The sequence below is a fragment of the Sander vitreus genome, chromosome 12 (genome assembly GCF_031162955.1).
Source record: "Sander vitreus isolate 19-12246 chromosome 12, sanVit1, whole genome shotgun sequence".
NCBI lineage: Eukaryota > Metazoa > Chordata > Actinopteri > Perciformes > Percidae > Sander > Sander vitreus.
In genome coordinates this window covers 19,673,328-19,691,689 of record NC_135866.1, presented here as the reverse complement: position 1 = coordinate 19,691,689, position 18,362 = coordinate 19,673,328, and the positions used below count along the sequence as shown (strand labels likewise).

General features: G+C 38.4%; 1 protein-coding gene across 1 annotated transcript in view; it reads left to right on the top strand.

The window, feature by feature from the left end:
• Positions 1–18,362, top strand: part of ak5 (adenylate kinase 5) — a 68,878-nt gene that overhangs the window by 10,549 nt on the left and 39,967 nt on the right. The window contains exons 5-6 of the mRNA XM_078264697.1: positions 1,767–1,880; positions 16,932–17,123. Of these exons, the coding sequence (XP_078120823.1) occupies positions 1,767–1,880; positions 16,932–17,123 (306 nt within the window). The remainder of the gene's footprint in view (positions 1–1,766; positions 1,881–16,931; positions 17,124–18,362) is intronic.

Here is an 18,362-nt window from a genome sequence, read left to right as displayed (position 1 = left end):
TTTACGTTTGCATTCGCATGAACTGGGGTAGACGCTCCATATTCATGCGCCATCTTGAAATACGTTAGCAGGTAAGGGACATACAGGACATACTGCGTTTTTCGCTGTCACGTGATAAACTCACAGGTGCTGCTAATGCTGCTAATGGGTATCGTAGCTTCAGGCAAGTTTCTTCGCCCAGAAAAAGAAAAAGGATATTGAAAAGAGCAAGAGACCGGCTTTTTGAAGTATGAAGGCTACCGTAGCTGTAATACGTACTTTGAACTGCGTGGTACAAGAGAGTTGAGAAATTCCTACACATTGGACCTTTAAAGTGACTGAGATGTTGCGTTTTAGCATTTTTTGTCTTTTTATTGTTTTTGTTTAGTTTTTCTTTATGAAAAAAGAAAAAAGCTGTGTACCACTTCCATACTAGACACGTGTATTATGTTAAGCATGTCAAAGTAGCAGTTAGTGTATACATGAGCTAGTCTATACCAATTTTTCTTTTGAATTATTACATATTATTTTGTTTTCTAAGAGGATGTCTCACCACCACTAGCAATACATATTATTTTTTGTAACTGTTCGTAGCTCCTCCATTTCCTTTGTGCATCACATAAACAGCAATCTAAAAACTAAAGTTGGATTGGTTAATTTTCCAGTGTGACCACACACACAACTAAAAACCTTTCTTGACCTGAGAAACGGCAGTTCCCAAAACAGACTCAACTTTCCACTTCCTGACTTTCACCCCTGACACACGGTCTTTTTCAGCAGATGGAGCTCAGTTGTCATAGAAATTAAGATATGCAACTTATCATTATACCAAACACCTCTAGAATTTGTCTATATTTGCCAAAATAATTGTTTTTCAAAGCTGTATGTGTTGTGTAATGTGTTACATTTGTTAGACTGCACCTTTGTGATGATGCAAAATTATGATAATTCATGAATGTCAAATGTACTGTTCATACCGAGTTTATCATATAGGAAGAAGTGAATGATCAATTTTGGATGCAGCTTTGGTGATGATTATCCCTAGCTGCTGTATGTTTGCTGGTATAGTGCTGTAAATAGATTGTCACTTTGGGAGTCAGATATGACTGTGAGAGCTCAGACATCAGGCCATGCAGTGGATCAGAAGGCTTTTCTTAGATTAGCTTTTCTCATTTTATCTTACACACAAGATCTTACACTGTTCGATGGAATCTAGATTAGGTTTAATTTCTGCATAGTCTGTCGAGCCGCTGCCTTTATTTTGTGGGTGGAGGGAAATTAAACATCTGTGTTACTCAGCGTTGGCTACGGGTGTTATTTTTAGATTTGAGCGTTTCTCATGTATCTCTGCCATATCGTATGATGCATTCAGCTCAGGAAATACATCCACACATGTTGACCACTACTCCAGCCATGAGGAAGTAATTGATGGTAAAGAATGCTGACACTGATACTCTGGCCACCGATGTAATCAAGACAGTTGTTCTGCTGCATTCAGACGATATTAAAGTACAATTGGCTAAATAGATTTATTATATTGTGGATTTCACTAATGTGCTGTCATAGTTTTTTCATTCACCTTAATAGTCATAAGACTAAATCAGCAGCTCATCTATTTTCAAGGGGTTTTAACTAATCTACAACCTTGATGAATCTGGGAATCTGGCTAACTGTTGAGCTATTTGTATTGATAAAAAATCCAATTAAGCCTCTGCTAATATGGTAATTGTCTTATTGATCTTTTGACGATTACACAATTATGAATCCTGTTTATTTCTGTTTTTCAGGAGACAACAATAACTGAGATCAAGCAGAAGATCATGAAGATCCCAGACGCTAATGGTATTGTCATAGATGGGTTTCCTCGAGACGTCGGACAGGCCTTGTCCTTTGAAGACCAGGTGAGTTCAGTTGACCGAGTATGTTTGATATTTTCTTCAGTCCAATTTTATAGTAGACACTTTGTCTTATCTGCAGACTAAAACATGCCCTTCTTACCAACTATAATTGTTATTACATGAAAACAGCCACCATTAATGTGCCATTTAGATACATGATACGTTGTTTAACCGCATAACGAGCAGCTGGCTTTCACATTAAGTGCAAACCATGTGGAACAATATGAGAGCTCGCTCAAGGCAAACCCCAAAAACATCATTTTGTGCTGAATCTGAGTTAGATAACAATTTTCCTACTTCACCAAACTTTCAAAAGTAAACAGAAAACCTCTCCAGTTGACGAAGAGTGAAACCACCATAAATAGAGGCTAAGGAAAGGCAGAGTGACGTCAAAAAAATTTATTTTGTAATCATAGCATCTTGAATCAATATTGAGGAACCTAGAGAGCCCTAACTCTCCTTCTGTATATACGTAACATTAAACTACTATTTATCTCCCTATTCACTGCACTACAGATGTTTCAACCTGTGATCAACTGGAACACATGATGTCTTTCTTTTGACATCCACACAAGTTTCAAAGTCCAACACATATACACATACACACACATCACATACAGTGAGCCATTCAGGTAGCACATGCTACAAGCCAAATATGTAAACGAGTTGGTCACGCACCACACACTGGTCCTGTTATCCCTCAGGTCTTATCTCCAATAGTGTGAGATCTAAGGACGGTTGCTCCGTGGTTTGAGTCACACCGCCGTTTGATGTATTTGATATCAAATACTGCACGGCATCTCAGGGTCACTGTCAGGGCATTTACACTCTTTGACAAGTTGTTAATATTGAATGACTTTCATAAGTTTATCTGAAAGGTTTTGCCGACAAATGAGTGATATGCAACCATACTTTTAAATTTAACCTATACAACAATATTTAAACTAATATTTTTTACTTTAAATTAAAACCTGGAGAACACCCTCAAGGACCTCTGGGGTGTCTACGGGCCCGTTTCAGGAAGGAGGTTTAACAAACTCTGAGTCTAACCCTGATCTCTGAGTTGATTTACCCTGAGATGGGAAACTCTGAGTTTTCGGTTCCAGAACAGCTGATTTGAGTTGGTTCAATCAACTCAGAGTAGGTTGACTCAGAGTTAAGCATGTGCACCACCACTATAGAAAGGCAGCAAGAATTGAGCCATGATACTACGATTCACCATGGTAACAACCACAAACAAACTGGTCGGCGGAAATACTCATGCTCACATACAGCGAGTTAAAAAAAGAACACAGCGGCTGCTGCAAAAGAGAGAGAATTTGCGTGGGAGAAAATTGCTGCTAGAGTAAATGCATATATTCCAATATAGTGTATTAATATCATATTTAATCATAAGTATAATATTACTGGAGAAATGGTATTGAACCTATAATCTATTTAATGTAGGTGCAATCCTGCAGGCGAAAACGTACTAGGCCTACTAATCCCATTCTGAGGCTGCAACACCATCATTAACATAATTATAATGCCTAATCTTTTATTTAAAAGGGTTTACATCATTCACCTGCAATACTGTGGGACTCCTTTTTAATGGCTCTTACTGGTTTGTGTCCAGGGAACACTACAAAAACGTTTAAAACACGTTTCAGAGTGAGTCACACTCTTCTGATGGTGCTTTGCTACAGTGGCTTTACTAAAATGCTCCGCATCACCAATGTTGTAAAGAAAACTGCCATTTGCAAAAAAAACGTATATAACACAAATAATCTGCTTTGATGTAGAGCATGCCCACGATGGATGACATTAGTGATATGAGGACGGATAAGGTTATGTAGTTGGCTACATATCTAGATATAAATAGACTGGGAAGAAAAACGACACCGCTCAAATAGGTAGGCTAGTAGCCTATCTGGAAATGAAAATGCATCTATAGTCAGGGCCTCAATATCATCTCCCGACGTATGTTTAACTCCCTGCAAAGTAATACAGCTTCTTCATCAACGGGATCGTCGACAAAAGGAAATGCCATGTTTTGAGAAAAAAACTTTTATTGTCTGCCTTACATGGTTATTAAACTAAAACTGTTTTTTTATTCATGCAGATAACAAACTGCGCTAAAATGCACCTGATACAGACTGAATGAATGAATGAGTACATGAAAGAGCGCTGTGTCAGAGGGAGGAGACAGAGAAACTCGAGGTTTATTGAAGAAAACCTGCTCCCGACCAGGTTAGGTTCACAGGCTCAGTTACCATAGTAACTGACTCTGAGGTTAAGGTACCTCTCTTTCTGAAACGGGCTGGAGTTACCCCTCTCTCTCAGGTTTGATTAACCTCTCTTTCTGAAACAGAAAACCCAGAGTTCCCCTCATCTCAGAGTTTTTACTAAACCTGCTTTCTGAAACGGACCCCTGGACATAATAAAGAGTAGTGCCATGTAATCATTATCAAATATACCTGAACTGAAAGTGTTTTTACTGTAACAAATATGACTTACTGTATGAAGTTTTAGTTCAGTTCTAAATCAGCTAAATAAATTTCCACATATGGATCCCTGAAGCAAAACCTACAGAGGTCCATTAGGAGTGTTTGACATTAAAGAGGCCCTTTTTTTTTTAAAGATACTGACTGATGGAGTTTGGTTAATGTTGTATTCTCTCATTAATAATTAACTGTATGGTGTTATGGACTATATATTATATTTGCTTCTGAAATATCAGTTATAAACCAGTTAGTGTGCTTGCAACATCAGGTTGACTGTCTGATCTTTAATATTTTATGTCAGCATAGACCTGGAGCTCATGCCATTTGCGTGTTAAAGCTGCTTCTGCTGCTGCTCAACTATTCAACAGTGAAACAACAGCTTTCCATTTCGCTGCCCAGTGAATGTATAGTGTTCCTGAAATGAACAGGTAGTGGCACACTGAGCAAGGACACTTGACTGGCAGACAACACAGTTTTTGTGTTGTCAAGCTTTTGCTCTACTAAAGTGTCCTTGAGCAAATCTTGAACTGCCTGGCAGCTGTCGTTCTGGATGTTTGGACCTATTTCCTGAGGATCAATAAAGCACCTGCCAGTTTTGTAGGACATGAAAAGAGAGTTCATTTTCTATGAAGAGTCACATCATGTAAATTAGCAATGAATGGACGATAAATGAAAAAAGGCTGTTGTACAAATGTTTTTCTGACACCAGAAGCTATGATACAGTATATATTGTACATACTAAATTGGAGCCTCCTAATGGACGTTTATCCTTTACAGTTGAGTGGCCAATTGTGTGACACAACGGTCGATTGCTTTTAGAAGGATTGATTCTCTTTATCACATTTAAAATCACTTAACATTTATCAACTTTTAAATGACCATTAAATTACTTTGAGAGTGGTTGGGGAATAGGTTGGGGTCTATCTGGGTCAGCACGAGTAAAGCTTGGCTTCATAATCTGGTCATTTCAGCTGCATTACAGGGAATGACAGATGACATCAGAGTCTCAAGTCCCATTTAGACAGGATTCATATTTCAGGAGGAATATGTCCCTCTCACTCACACTGCCCTTCTCTTTATAAATCCATGGCCTTTCCCCTGTCCTGTGCACGATCATGAATGGAAAAATGTTGTGTGGATCGGTCTGAGCCACTTTGTTTGTTGTTGTTGCTGCGTATGAACACTGGATTTGTTTTTCAGAGTACACACAGAACGGACAGCGAGTGTGAAGAGATGTTCGCTGAATTTGATAAAAAAGTGTATTGGATTAGTTACAATAGGGGTGGTATGTAATTCATGAGGATGTTTGGCAGAAAAGCAAGTGGCCGTTGTTATATTATTATTTAGTTTGCTTAAATACCATATTACTGATTAATGTGAGTAAAACTCTGGGGATTGTCTTCATAGTCCAGTCCCTTCAGGATTTCTTTTCTTTCGTTTAATTATTGCTCCCCCAAACTTACTTAGTAGTTCTCACTAAATTTCCTGAAATCTGTGTTGTTTTTGTGATATAATAATAATAATAATAATATTTATAATAATAATAATTTATTTATAATAAAATAATTGCTGAATCTGAAAAAATCAGACCAACTAAAAGTTGGTCTGATTTTAATATTTTTTGTGCAGAAAAATGCAGTGATTGTTAATCTTATAGCAAAAAAATCAAGAGATTGGTTGAATTTCCATTGATTCTTGCAATAACACTTGCAGTTCCTGAGGGACTAGCTAAAATAAGCTAAGCTAATATGCTAAACTAAGATAAGACATGATAAGATACGATAAGATAAGATAAGCTAAGATAAGCTAAAATAAGCTAAGATAAGATAGAACCATATTTATCCTAAGGGAAATTGTTGTGCAGCAGTTGCAGTACAAACAAGGAAAGCAAATATATTGCAAATATAAAGAGTGCAAATCCATCAATGTGTTTGTTTCTCTGAGACAATCCATTGACCGGCATGTGTTTTGTGGATGTGTCACTTAAAGCGTAACTCTCGCCAAAATGCAACCTAGGGTCTTTTTGTGAATGTACCCGAGTCAAACTTTCGTTTAAAAGCATATTTAGGACGGAATCGCCACTTTTAAGATTTACCTTATTTTTGTCAAATGGCCTTTTGAATGGGAGTGCTAGGGGCACTTTTATGCTAGCCTCAAAATAGCTATTTTTAAAACACTAAGAAGGCTCGACACAACATGAAACTTTGCTCGAAGTATCGCCAGGGTCTCTACACCTTAACGAAAGCATTGACAACACTGTTTCTGTACACAGAGTGTACTAAAAAGAAAGGCTTTGAGCAACTCACTGTAGCTGTTGTTCTTCCAGTCGCCGTCTATCGAGCCAGTCAAAAATAGTCGAGGGAGGAGAGTAAAGATGGAAAGCTCCAAAAGCTTAGTTCCATATAAATACACGGATAATTCGTTGTTTTGTCATTAGTGAAACACAATATTGACCTTGTAGTTGAAAAAGGAGCCTCATACAGGAATGACATTTCCTCCTATGGAGTCCGATCATTCGCATTCGGAGATTGCCTATTTTTGACTGGGAAAATGGCGGATAGCGTAAACAACAACTGCTAACGTGAGTTGCTCAAAACCTTTCTTTTTAGTAAACTCTAAAAAGTTTCATGTTCTGTCGAGCCTTCTTAGTGTTTTAAAAATAGCTATTTTGAGGTTAGCATAAAAGTGCCCCTAGCACTCCCATTCAAAAGGCCATTTGACCAAAAAACGAAAATACGGTAAATCTTAAAAGTGGCGATTCCGTCCTAAATATGCTTTTAAACGAAAGTTTGACTCGGTTACATTCACAAAAAGACCCTAGGTTGCATTTTGGCGAGAGTTACGCTTTAAGGAAGCATTGTAATAGAGCAAATACCAAACCGTCTACAAACTGCAGCTCCATGATGGCTCTGAATGGTGATTAAACGTGTTTGTGGGATCCTGCAGGGAAAACCAGATGGGGCCCTCCTGGAGGTACATTTAGTGTTGGCGTGGCGCTTTATCTCGTCATTTTTCCAGTTAACACATGTGAATGGCTTGTTAATGTAAGCAGCCATGGGCAATTAACTTGATGCTCCAGTCAATTATGTTACCAAACAGTGCAAAAAGGCAATACTGTGTGTCATACTGTATTGTGTTTCTTATTTCACACCCAACTATGCATGCACACATTCAATTACATATGCTCTTACATACACACATGCACAAGGATAGACAAGGATAGACAAGTTCACACAACCTCATAAATATCTATAAATAAATATATATAAATGCCTGCACACACATGAATAAAGTCACACAAACATATTTACACACATGGAATCATATAAATATGTATATGCACACAGGGAAACACATTTTATGCACATACTACTGTATACACACATATGTAGACAAATAAGACACACATACACACAAATATACATAAAAAATAGGGTTAGGAATAGAGAAAAAGTTGTATCAGTGCATCTCTACAGAAGATCATACATGCACACATAATACATGACCATAACATGCACACTGTAGGCAGTGAGATTCAACATGAACATGCTTTTAAATGGTTCCAGTGGTTGGAGTTAAGGTTTTAATTGACTCTTAAATAATACTGTGAATTAATCAATTTGGATGAATCATATTTTAGGTAGTAGTTTAAACAATTAAATCAGAATCATCCACTGCTGATTTCAACTTCAACTTCAACTTTATTTATGTCCCCGAAAGGCGATTAGGTGTGCAGTAAACGCATACAAGACACATAAATACATACAAGTTCTACACACAGTCCAACTGGAACACAATCGTAACAGTACGAGGACAAATAAATACCAGTACAAGGTGCATGGATAGCAGCGTCAATGTAACCTACATAGGGTAGGAAAAGTTCAGCCTACATTGATTTGATGGAGACTAACATTAACACGCTGTAATTCCTGCAATTAAATGCTGTTTTCTTTGTGCATATTTTTTTTTAAACTTTTGCAGCAATGTTTATGTAAATTAGGTTTTCTTTAATTAATTAGGTGTGGTGGGTCTACAGTATCTCTCTCAACAAGTTGCTAAAATGCATTTGTGTGGGTCAGATTTGAAAGCTTCCTCAGTGTCCTATGATGACCATAAGGCAGAATGGTAAGGAGGAATGTCCCACCTGAAATTCAAGGAAACTTAAGAGGGACCTATAATTTTGGCCTCAGTTCAGTAATGTCAACACCAGTTTTAAATGTAATTTATGGGTGACTAATATGTACATTATTTCCCACTGAAACTGATTATTCTGTTCCTTTACTTTAATTTATTTTCAGATTACAAATTACCATTGATTTCCTGTATTAGAAATAGTCTTCTATTGAATCCTCCAGGCACACCTGACTTGTTGCACAGCATACAGGAAAAGGCATTGTGCCTGGGTTCTTTTGCTCATCACACTAACCATTGTGGACAGCTAACCCTGTCTCATGTCTTCATTATATTCTCTCATCTCTCCAGTATCTGTAACATTCTCTCCCTCTTCTTGTAAAGAGGCGGCATAATGAGAACTCGTAATATGATTGCTGCTGTCTAAAGGTCCACCTTGTCTGACAGCAGATTCCAGCTACTACATGCTCCCTGTCTGAAAGCTGCACTAGGAACCCAAACAAAGAAACAAGATGATATATGTGGCTGTCTCGTGTGCAGAGGGATTTCTAAACAGACAATGCCCATACAATCATGCACCACACACTTCATTGATAGAGCTCACAGATGAGCAGTTCCAGCTGTTTCAAACATGGAACAGATCAGATGTGATTGAACATACCTTCTCTTTGGCATCTCCACATCAGCAGAGGCTGTAAATAGAAAATAAACATAGAATTAGTGACTAACTCACTAACAGGCTTTTCAACATTAAAGGAGCCTGGAAGTCTCAAACATAATATGTTGCTTCATCTCATTTTATAATTTGGTAAATTACATTTCGTAATAGATAACCACAGAAATTCGATTCAGCTGAATAGATTTTTTATTGTCACAATGTTATTTAAAAAGGATTGCTAAAAGGGTTGATGATGAGTTTGCAAATGGGCCCCGGGGTTAGATAAGGACCGAGGAAGTTCTCTGGAGATGAAATCATGTAGATAACACATGTATACAGTTGTGTTTATAACCGTGTCCTGGCAACCGCTCAAAAACAGCATATACAGTCGTTGGTGATTGGACGGGAGCTGATGCCCACTCTGCACAGATGCAGAAGCCCTGGGATTCACAATAGAATTAAGTGAGTGGTTATTAAAGTGCCTTTTGTGCAGCTCAGGAGCAAAGGAAGAAAATAAAAATACAGTATGCTTTGACAAAAAACCTTGTTATATCGGGGGTTAGACCACTTGTGGCAGTAGATTGAGTGTCTCTCACGCTTTTCAAAATCCTGTTTCTGTAACCCCAGCTTTTGGGGTTTCAGGTTTATTATTAGGTATCTTGGAACATATTTCTCTTAGAGTTCCAGGTGAGAGAAGAGCTCAGTTGACAATGTTCATACATTCATACATGTTGCCCTAACTTATTAGTGAAGGTTGTTGTATGCAGCCTGGAAAGGAATACCTGCAGACACGGCTCAGCTTTTAAAATAGTACTCTCAGGCTTGTTTTTCATTAATATTCTCCTAAAGAGATGCTAGAATTGAACATCAGTCAAAGATAAAACAGTAAAGATTGTTGTTATCTACTGTAGGGCTTTTGCATTGGATTACTTAATTGTACACACTATTTTTTGTCTACACTCTGTGTTTTGTAACCAATGAGGCAAAGGGGCTGTTTTGCAACCCATAACTTTAACCATTTCAGAGGAGAGTTTTAGTGCCCCATGATATACAGTTTCAGAGGCGTTTTCAACAAGCCAAGTTAGGAGAAAATTCAAAATCAGATATCTTGCATGAAAGTGGTCAAGCTTGAATACACATAATATAAGCACAAACCATTCACCCTGCAGAGCTTCAGTCCACAGAATATGTGGAGAGACCTTGAAATGGTTAAATGTGAATTAGTGATTCATACATTTCATTTCTAAATAACTTTTAAACAGACTCGGTGCTCCCTGAAGCATCATCAAATTCGTATTCTAGAAGGTTCAGTGCTTTATTTTGGATCCCATATTCCCCAGGACAGTGTGAGCCCTGAGCGATCCTCTGGGGACCCGCAGCATCCATTTTCATCTCATTATTTGCCCTTTACAAGATCACAGCAGCCATTTATGAGCTGCTCCTGTGGGACGCCACAACCGCCCTACTCCTCTTTTACAGCTGCCCAGAGAGACGTCTATCCTCTCATCATCCCCTCCAGGCTTTTTACCTCCACTCCTGTTGCCAACGGAGGTGTCAGTTTATCTACTTATTCCTGTCAATCTACCTATGTGTTTTAAAATCCACAACACATAAAGAAAAAATCAAGACACTAATTGATGATGAAAATAGTTAGTAGTTACTAGCAACACACTTATTACTCATCCATCATAATGGTTATATAAAAAGAGGACAGAGCAGCAGGTACTTTGCTTTGTATGTTCAGTGTGGACGCCGAAATTCTCTCTGCATGTTCCTCTGTAACATCAGAAAGAAATTAAACATCATGTTTTGAGAAGAATTAATTACAGCATATTGCTAGTGCACATGGTTTCATCTTTCTCCTCCTGCTAGACTGGGATTTTTATAGGCTTACAAGGGGAAGTTGCAAAGACAGTAATGTTATATAATTCTTCTTTTAGCAAGCTTACAAAGCTCTGCTATTGCAAATCATGAAACGTGTAAAGGTGACATTTACCAAAAAAAGGTTACAGTTGAAGATCCAGGTTCATCCTTTATTAGCATCAAAGATAAAAGCTTTTTTGGTCACTTTGGGACATAAATTCATGGATCCAAGTTTAACTAAAATAACTTTAATATGGAATATAAGTTTGGATTAGTGGTTAAAGGGATAATATTTTAATATAAGGCCAATGTTTTGATACCAGTGGCAGCCTAGAAAGTTGTCAAGATATTCTTGTGAAAATAATTCTGCAACAATTTTGATAATCGATAAATCGCTAAAAAAAAGTTATTTTTACAGTAAAAATGCCAAACATTAGTTCCAACTTCTCAATTGTAAGGATGTACTGCTTTTGTGTCTTGTGTTTGTACAGTTAGTATAGTAAATTAAAATATTTGGGGTTTTGTCTGTTGGTTGGACGATAGAAGCAATTTGAAGATGTCCCCTTGGGCTTCAGGAAATTGTTTAAACAATTAATTATTATATTATATAATAATATATAGTGTGATTATTTGAAAAAAAACTTCGGCGCTACATTGAACCAAGCTGATTGCTCACACATAATACATGCCCATAGGGCCCAAGTATGTAGAGATGTATGTAAAGTATGTGTTTGCTTCAGTTCTGTTTGGACAAGTAAGGTGAATGCCATTCAACCATGTTTTAAACAGAATGAAGATTCTGGGGTCTAAGAGAGGGTGCTGTAATCCTACAGATTTCGCATTGTTGAATGTGCAATCACTTTCGAACAGAACGTTCATTTTAAATGACTTCTTTCTATCACGTGATCTAGACTTCTTATTTGTCACGGAAACTTGGCTGCATATTGGTGATCTAAGGCCTTTCACTGATTTCACCCCTGGTGATTGTGACTTTTTTCATTGGCAGGGGTGGGGGTTTAGCGACAATCTTCAAAAATCAAAAGCAATTTTTTGAAGCTTTCATAGCTTGTCCTACAGAGATAACCTCTGCCTCTCTGTCTACAGATGAGCTAGTTACTAATAATAGTCACAGATGTTCTTGATATTGTTGCCCATTTTAAACTGAAGCAACCCAAAGTCAAAGCCCAACCTTGGCTTAACAGTGAGACTTGTGCCCTTAGACAGAAGTGTAGAAAAGCAGAGAGGAAATGGAAAAAAGATAAACTGCAAGTGTCCTATGAGATACTGAGAGATCACCAGGTATCCTACCAACGCCTTGTCAAAGCATCTAAAGCAAAGCATTTTTCTGATATCATAGCTAAAAATGCACATAGTGCTAAAATTGTGTTTAGTGCAATAAATACTGCACTAAATCATGCTATTGCACTCCCTGATGCTACGTTTGAAATCCCTGAACAATTTTTTAGCTTTGTTATCAACAAGGTTGACACTATGAGATCTTATATTTCACCTACTGATCATGACCCTTCTAAATCATTCCTATGCCCTGCTTCTCTGAATTGTTTTGTGCCTGTGGCCCTGTCAGCATTGATAGATATTGTATCACACATGAAACCTACCTATTCATCTTCAGATATTGTCCCCTCTCGTCTTTTGAAAGAGGTATTTGATGCTATTGGTCCCAGCCTCTTGTCTGTAATAAATCACTCTCTTATGAATGGCACAGTCTTTAAACATGCTGTCGTTCAGCCTCTAATTAAAAAACCCAACCTTGACCCTACTGTATTTCTAAATTATTGTTTATGTCAAAGATTTTGGAGAAGGTTGTTCTTGCTCAGCTCTCTTCATTTTTAAGTGAAAATAATGTCTTGGACAATTTTCAGTCTGGTTTCAGAGTACACCATAGCACAGAAACAACACTTTTTAAAATGCTAAATGATTTGTTGCTGTTCGGTGACGAGGAAATTGTGCTATCTTACTCTTGCTGGACCTTAGTGCTGAATTTGACACTGTTGATCATGCCATCTTGTTGGATCGCCTTCAGCATAGGGTAGGGATCCAGTCTGTTGCTCTACAGTGGTTCAATTCTTATTTCAAAAAAATATAGCCTTTTCTGTTGAAATTGGAAATATCTCTAAATTTGGGGACAGAAATCTAGGTTTCATCTTTGACCCAGCATTAAAATTTGACAAACAAATTAGTTCTGTTGTCAAATGTAGCTATTTTCATCTCAGGACTATTGCTAAACTAAAATCCTTCCTCTGTCGTAAGGACTTGGAGACTTTTCCTTGTAGAGGCAATTCCTTGTATTCTGGGATTTGCCAATCATCTTTATCCCGCCTGCAGCTTGTCCAGAATGCGGCTGCTAGATTGTTGACTGGTACCAGAAGGAGGGATCATATCTCCCCGATATTGGCTTCTCTTCACTGGTTACCGGTCAAATAATTCGATCGATTTTAAGGTAATGTTACTTGTTTTTAAGGCATTACATGGATTGGTCCCTTTATATATTGCTGATCTCCTTATCCTACATCACTCCTCCAGAAACCTAAGATCGTCTAATCAGTTCCTTTTAGCTATTCAGTCTCGGATGAAAACAAAGGGCGATCGTGCCTTCTCCGTTGTGGCCCCGAGACTCTGGAACAAACTTCCCATTCATATTAGGTCCTCCCCTACTGCCGAGATCTTTAAGTCTCGTCTTAAAACACATTTTTATTCGTTGGCGTATGATTAAGTTTAGGGACATTTGTATAGAAGTGTGTTGTTTGTATGATGTTCATTGTGTCCATATTTTTATTGTCTTCCTTTGTTTTTATAACATAATATAACTTTGTTCAGCCTAGGTTGGTTTTAAATGTGCTCTATAAATAAATTGACTTGACTTGACTACAGATTGTAAAGCCTCTTGAAGTAAATTTATGATGATATATAAATAAAAGTGACTTGTTCTCCATGAGAACTGCTGGACCTATAGAATGCTCCGGTTCATGGAGACAGATGGAGACAACTGAAAGTCAGCAGCTCCACATGCTTAGAAAGGCAGAGCAGGGGCACCTGGGTAGCTCATCTGGTAGCGCACACGCCCATATATAGAGGTTTACTCCTCAACGCAGCGACTGTGGGTTCCACTCCGACATGTCATTCCCCCTCTCTCTCCCCTTTCATGTCTTCATCTGTCCTATGAAAATAAAGGCCTAAAACGCCCAAAAAAATTATCTTAAAAAAAGAAAAGAAAGGCAGAGCAGAATGTAATGAACCAAAGACAAACAGTAGTCTGGACTGATGCTCGAAATCAGCGGTTTGTTCATGCACAGTAGTTTTAACTAGTATAAATAAGATCAAAATCACAGGAAAGAGTCGATCATGATTAACTTAAGTTTGAACAGCTGGAGTAAGTTTGCTGTTTTGAAGAATGTTTTATCTCTTATCTTATACAAGGCCTTGTTTACCAAACCAAATACAAAACTTGGTACGAAAAGTTTTACATAGTGGTTCCCACCGAAGAAAAATAAGCCAAATGAGTGAATGTGTCAGATAAATAGTATACAACGGCAAAACTTTGTAAGTGACAGTATCGGTATCATCTAGCTTATATTTAGCTTCGTAAAAGAGGTTGCAGCAGAACAGGAAGCCACAGCATTTCAGTGCTTAAATCTCCTTTAACAGAACATCCGTAAAAGGGTATTAGCTGTCGTGTTTCAGGTCAACATCTGCCTGCTTATGCATATTTTTAAAGGTGTGTGTGTGTGTGTGTTGGTTGGAGAGGAAGCCTACCACATGCTTCCTGGCCTTTGAGCAAGAGAGATTGCATCACTGATAGCGCTGCCAGCATTAAAACTGAAAATAGATGCTCTTATGTCATGTTATACATTTCTGCAGACATTTAAATGATGAATCTAATTTACAAAACAAATGCAGCGTCCGATGGCTGCTCCACATTAACAGCACATACTGAGAAAAAAACAGGGCGCTGGGTGTAGGCCAGATCAAATGTGCAATTCATCTAACAAACAAACAACAGAGTATAAATAGTAATAAACCACTCTTAAAGCTTCTTATAGAGGGAAAGTTCCCGGTGGCAGTTAGCTAATTTTACACTCTTTCCTCTTTCTAAAACGACTGGAGGCACCTCACCTTAAGAGGTCAGAGCCATAGAAACCGAGTAATTTCCCTTTGATGCTGCTTTGCATTAGAGAACAGCATCCTTCACTGATCTTTAAATAGCCAGCGTACACGTCAGCCTGTTTACTCCATGTACTCGTTGGTTACTAAGAACTGTTTTTGTGCATTAGACTTTGTAGAACAGAAGTGGTCAAGCTCATTGTCGTGTCACAAATTAAATCTCTACTACTCAGGCCTTAGTCAGTGCTGTTGCCTGACCTTTTCCTTTAAATTAGAAAAGCTAGTGTTTATTTGCTTGCTATTATGTATTGGCAACATGCCTCTCATAGTTATTACATAGTCTCCTGATTGCAGTAATTTGAGCGGAACGATATGACTTTGCTCAGAACTTGATTGTTAATGGGCACGCAGCAGTTACAATTCCTTTTAGTTTATCCTGGTTACAAATGCATACAGTCCCCACACACAAGCATTTTTTCAGAGGTTTGAGAGCCTCTTTTCACTCATTAAAAAAGCAAGTATCTATGTATTAAAGCTGCACTTTTATTACTTGTATTAAAGCTGCAATTTTCTTATATCAACGATGGATCAAAATACTATGTGTAGTGTGAAGGGGGTTGCTCATAGTGAAGAAGTAATTATTACTGGACTCCTGTTGTTTTGGTTTTATGGCCCACAACCACCATTTTGATTTGAAGTCTCACTGCTCTCATCAGCATTGTATCCACCAGAAAAAGCTCTTAAAACTGACTCTCCGAGCAACAAACTGCAGACAGACACAGTTGATAACAAGTGAACACTGTGGAGCATTTAGCAAGAGCCAGAAATTTCTCTCACGAGTTTGTAGAGACCAAAACATAAGCAGAGGATAGCAATATATAACAGGTAGCCCGAAAAACAGCTGCAAATGAATGCTAATGTTGCTCCATATCTGCTGGATGTGTAAATGATCATGTTTATTATACATTATATTATCATGTATAATGATGTTGTGTTTACCTGCCTCCAAGTGACAATAAATAAATGAAATGATGCAGCTTCAAACGTTGGTATATAATTAACACCTTAGTTGTTTTAGAACAAAATTAAATATGTGCAGCAGAGCAGGAAGTAAAACGCAAAACAAAGATAATTTATATGATAACAAATCATCAGTTACTGTAAGGTTTTATGGTTGTGGCAGCCATAGCAACAATAAATAATGAGTAAGTCGTTATCAGGGAATGATGCGTCTTGAGCTGTTGAATTGCACTGCGTAACTGGTTCCTCGTCACGTCTGATCTCTAAATAGAAAAAGGCTGCACAAGTTATCACACCTGTAATGTCCTTTGCTGTTACTCATGTTACAAAAAAGAAACTAAAATCTCAATCTCTCCGTTAAAAGAAAGAAAATCTGTCTGCAAGTGGCAGGTAATAATGTTTAGCATCATCCTATTTGACTCATTATCCTGCCTGTTCTAAAACTGTATCAGTGGAGTGAGCAGCTGCAGGGTATTTCCAAGGCTTCAACCTTAAATCTCCTTGGCATTGATTCAATTCAGTGAAATTCAGGTGATGGACTTGCTTAAAAATTCAAAACCTGCTGTAAAAAAACATATCCAATCTCTTTAGACCTTAATGAGAATGAAGTCTTTATTCTAGTGGGAATTGCAGTTTTGTCATTTTGAATTTAAAATTGAGAGCTGATTCTTCAGTTTACAGCTCTGAGACCGAGCCTTCTCAGGGTCAGATGAAGGTTTATCAGAGTGGTTTAATGTTTAGCTGTAATTTTTCACACGTCTTTTTCTCTCCCGGTAGATCTGCACTCCAGACCTGGTGGTGTTCCTGGCCTGCACTAACCACCGTTTGAAGGAGAGGCTGCAGAAACGGGCCGAGCAGCAGGGACGACCAGACGACAACCCTAAGGCCATCGACCGCCGCCTGACCAACTTTAAACAAAACACCATTCCTCTGGTCAAATACTTCCAGGAGAGGGGCCTTATTGTTACGGTAAGTCGTGTGGAATTTCAACCTTCAGTGCCAACACAGGAAGTGGTGACAGGAAGTAAGGGTGTGGAGGGGTGTTTGGCAAGTCCAGGGCCACGTTCGGCCCAGACAAAACGTAGCAACACGTTTTTTTAAACTGAAACGGGGGTGCGTTGAACACCCTGTTGTGTGCGCAAGCGCTCTGCCTTTTTTTAACACGAGTTTACAGACACGTCTCTGCTGATTGGGTATCACCTGTGACACAGCTGATAAACGAGAGACACACCCACCAAACGAGAGAAAACATATCTCTAAGCAGTTGCACACCGTTTCACACCGTTCCGAGGAAACACGTTGTTCAACATGGAAACCGTAGCAAAACGGTGTTGAGATTGAATGTGCCCCAGCTTTCCTGCCAGAGGCCGAATTTAACTTCCTGGCGCAGATGAACAGCTATACCAGGATCATGTCATGTGGGATGGAAAGTAGCAGTGGGGTGTTTAGGTGTTTGCACCATTGGATGGCTGCCAGTCTCATGGTAAACACCGAAAAAATTGAACAAAATGCGCAAGCACACATCCAAGAGGAAGCTACCCAAATGGTGGACGCAGCTCCGAAGTAAAACGCAAATTATAGTGAGGTGAACGCCAAGCAGACAAAGCTTGTTCCAAAACGAGAGTGAATCTGGGGTTGGCTTTCACTTTCGCTGTCGTAGGTGATGCTGCATGTGGTACACTGTATGTGTTGGACTGGGTGTTGTGTTTGCAAACAGTAAGCAACAATTCCTGCATAGTACGCCTTTAACCATTCTCACATGATACTGTAGTTGCCATATGCAGATATTGTAGAAATGAATTATTTCAAAATGTTGACATCCTGGTAGCCTAGTGGTAAAAACACATAACATTTAACTGCAACATCCTGAATCCAATTCCAGCCTGAGGACTTTGATGCATATCATCTTCTTCAGTCTCTACACAATCAACTATCTAGTAAAAGGTGGATACCCCCAAAATAAAGCTGTAATCAATAATCAAAAATGTAATTTAACATAATCTGCAGTTTTGTAGAATCATTCAATATTCACAATCTGTCTAAATGTGTGTGCCAGTAATCATGTTAACATAACCAAAGATATTCATAATCAGCAGCTCCTGATTGTTTTGCGAGATGAAACGCAGACTGTTGCTGCTGGGATAGAGAGCCGAGTGTTAATTGGAGACCACTGAGATCTTCATTAGATTGTGTGCTTTGGTGCAGAGG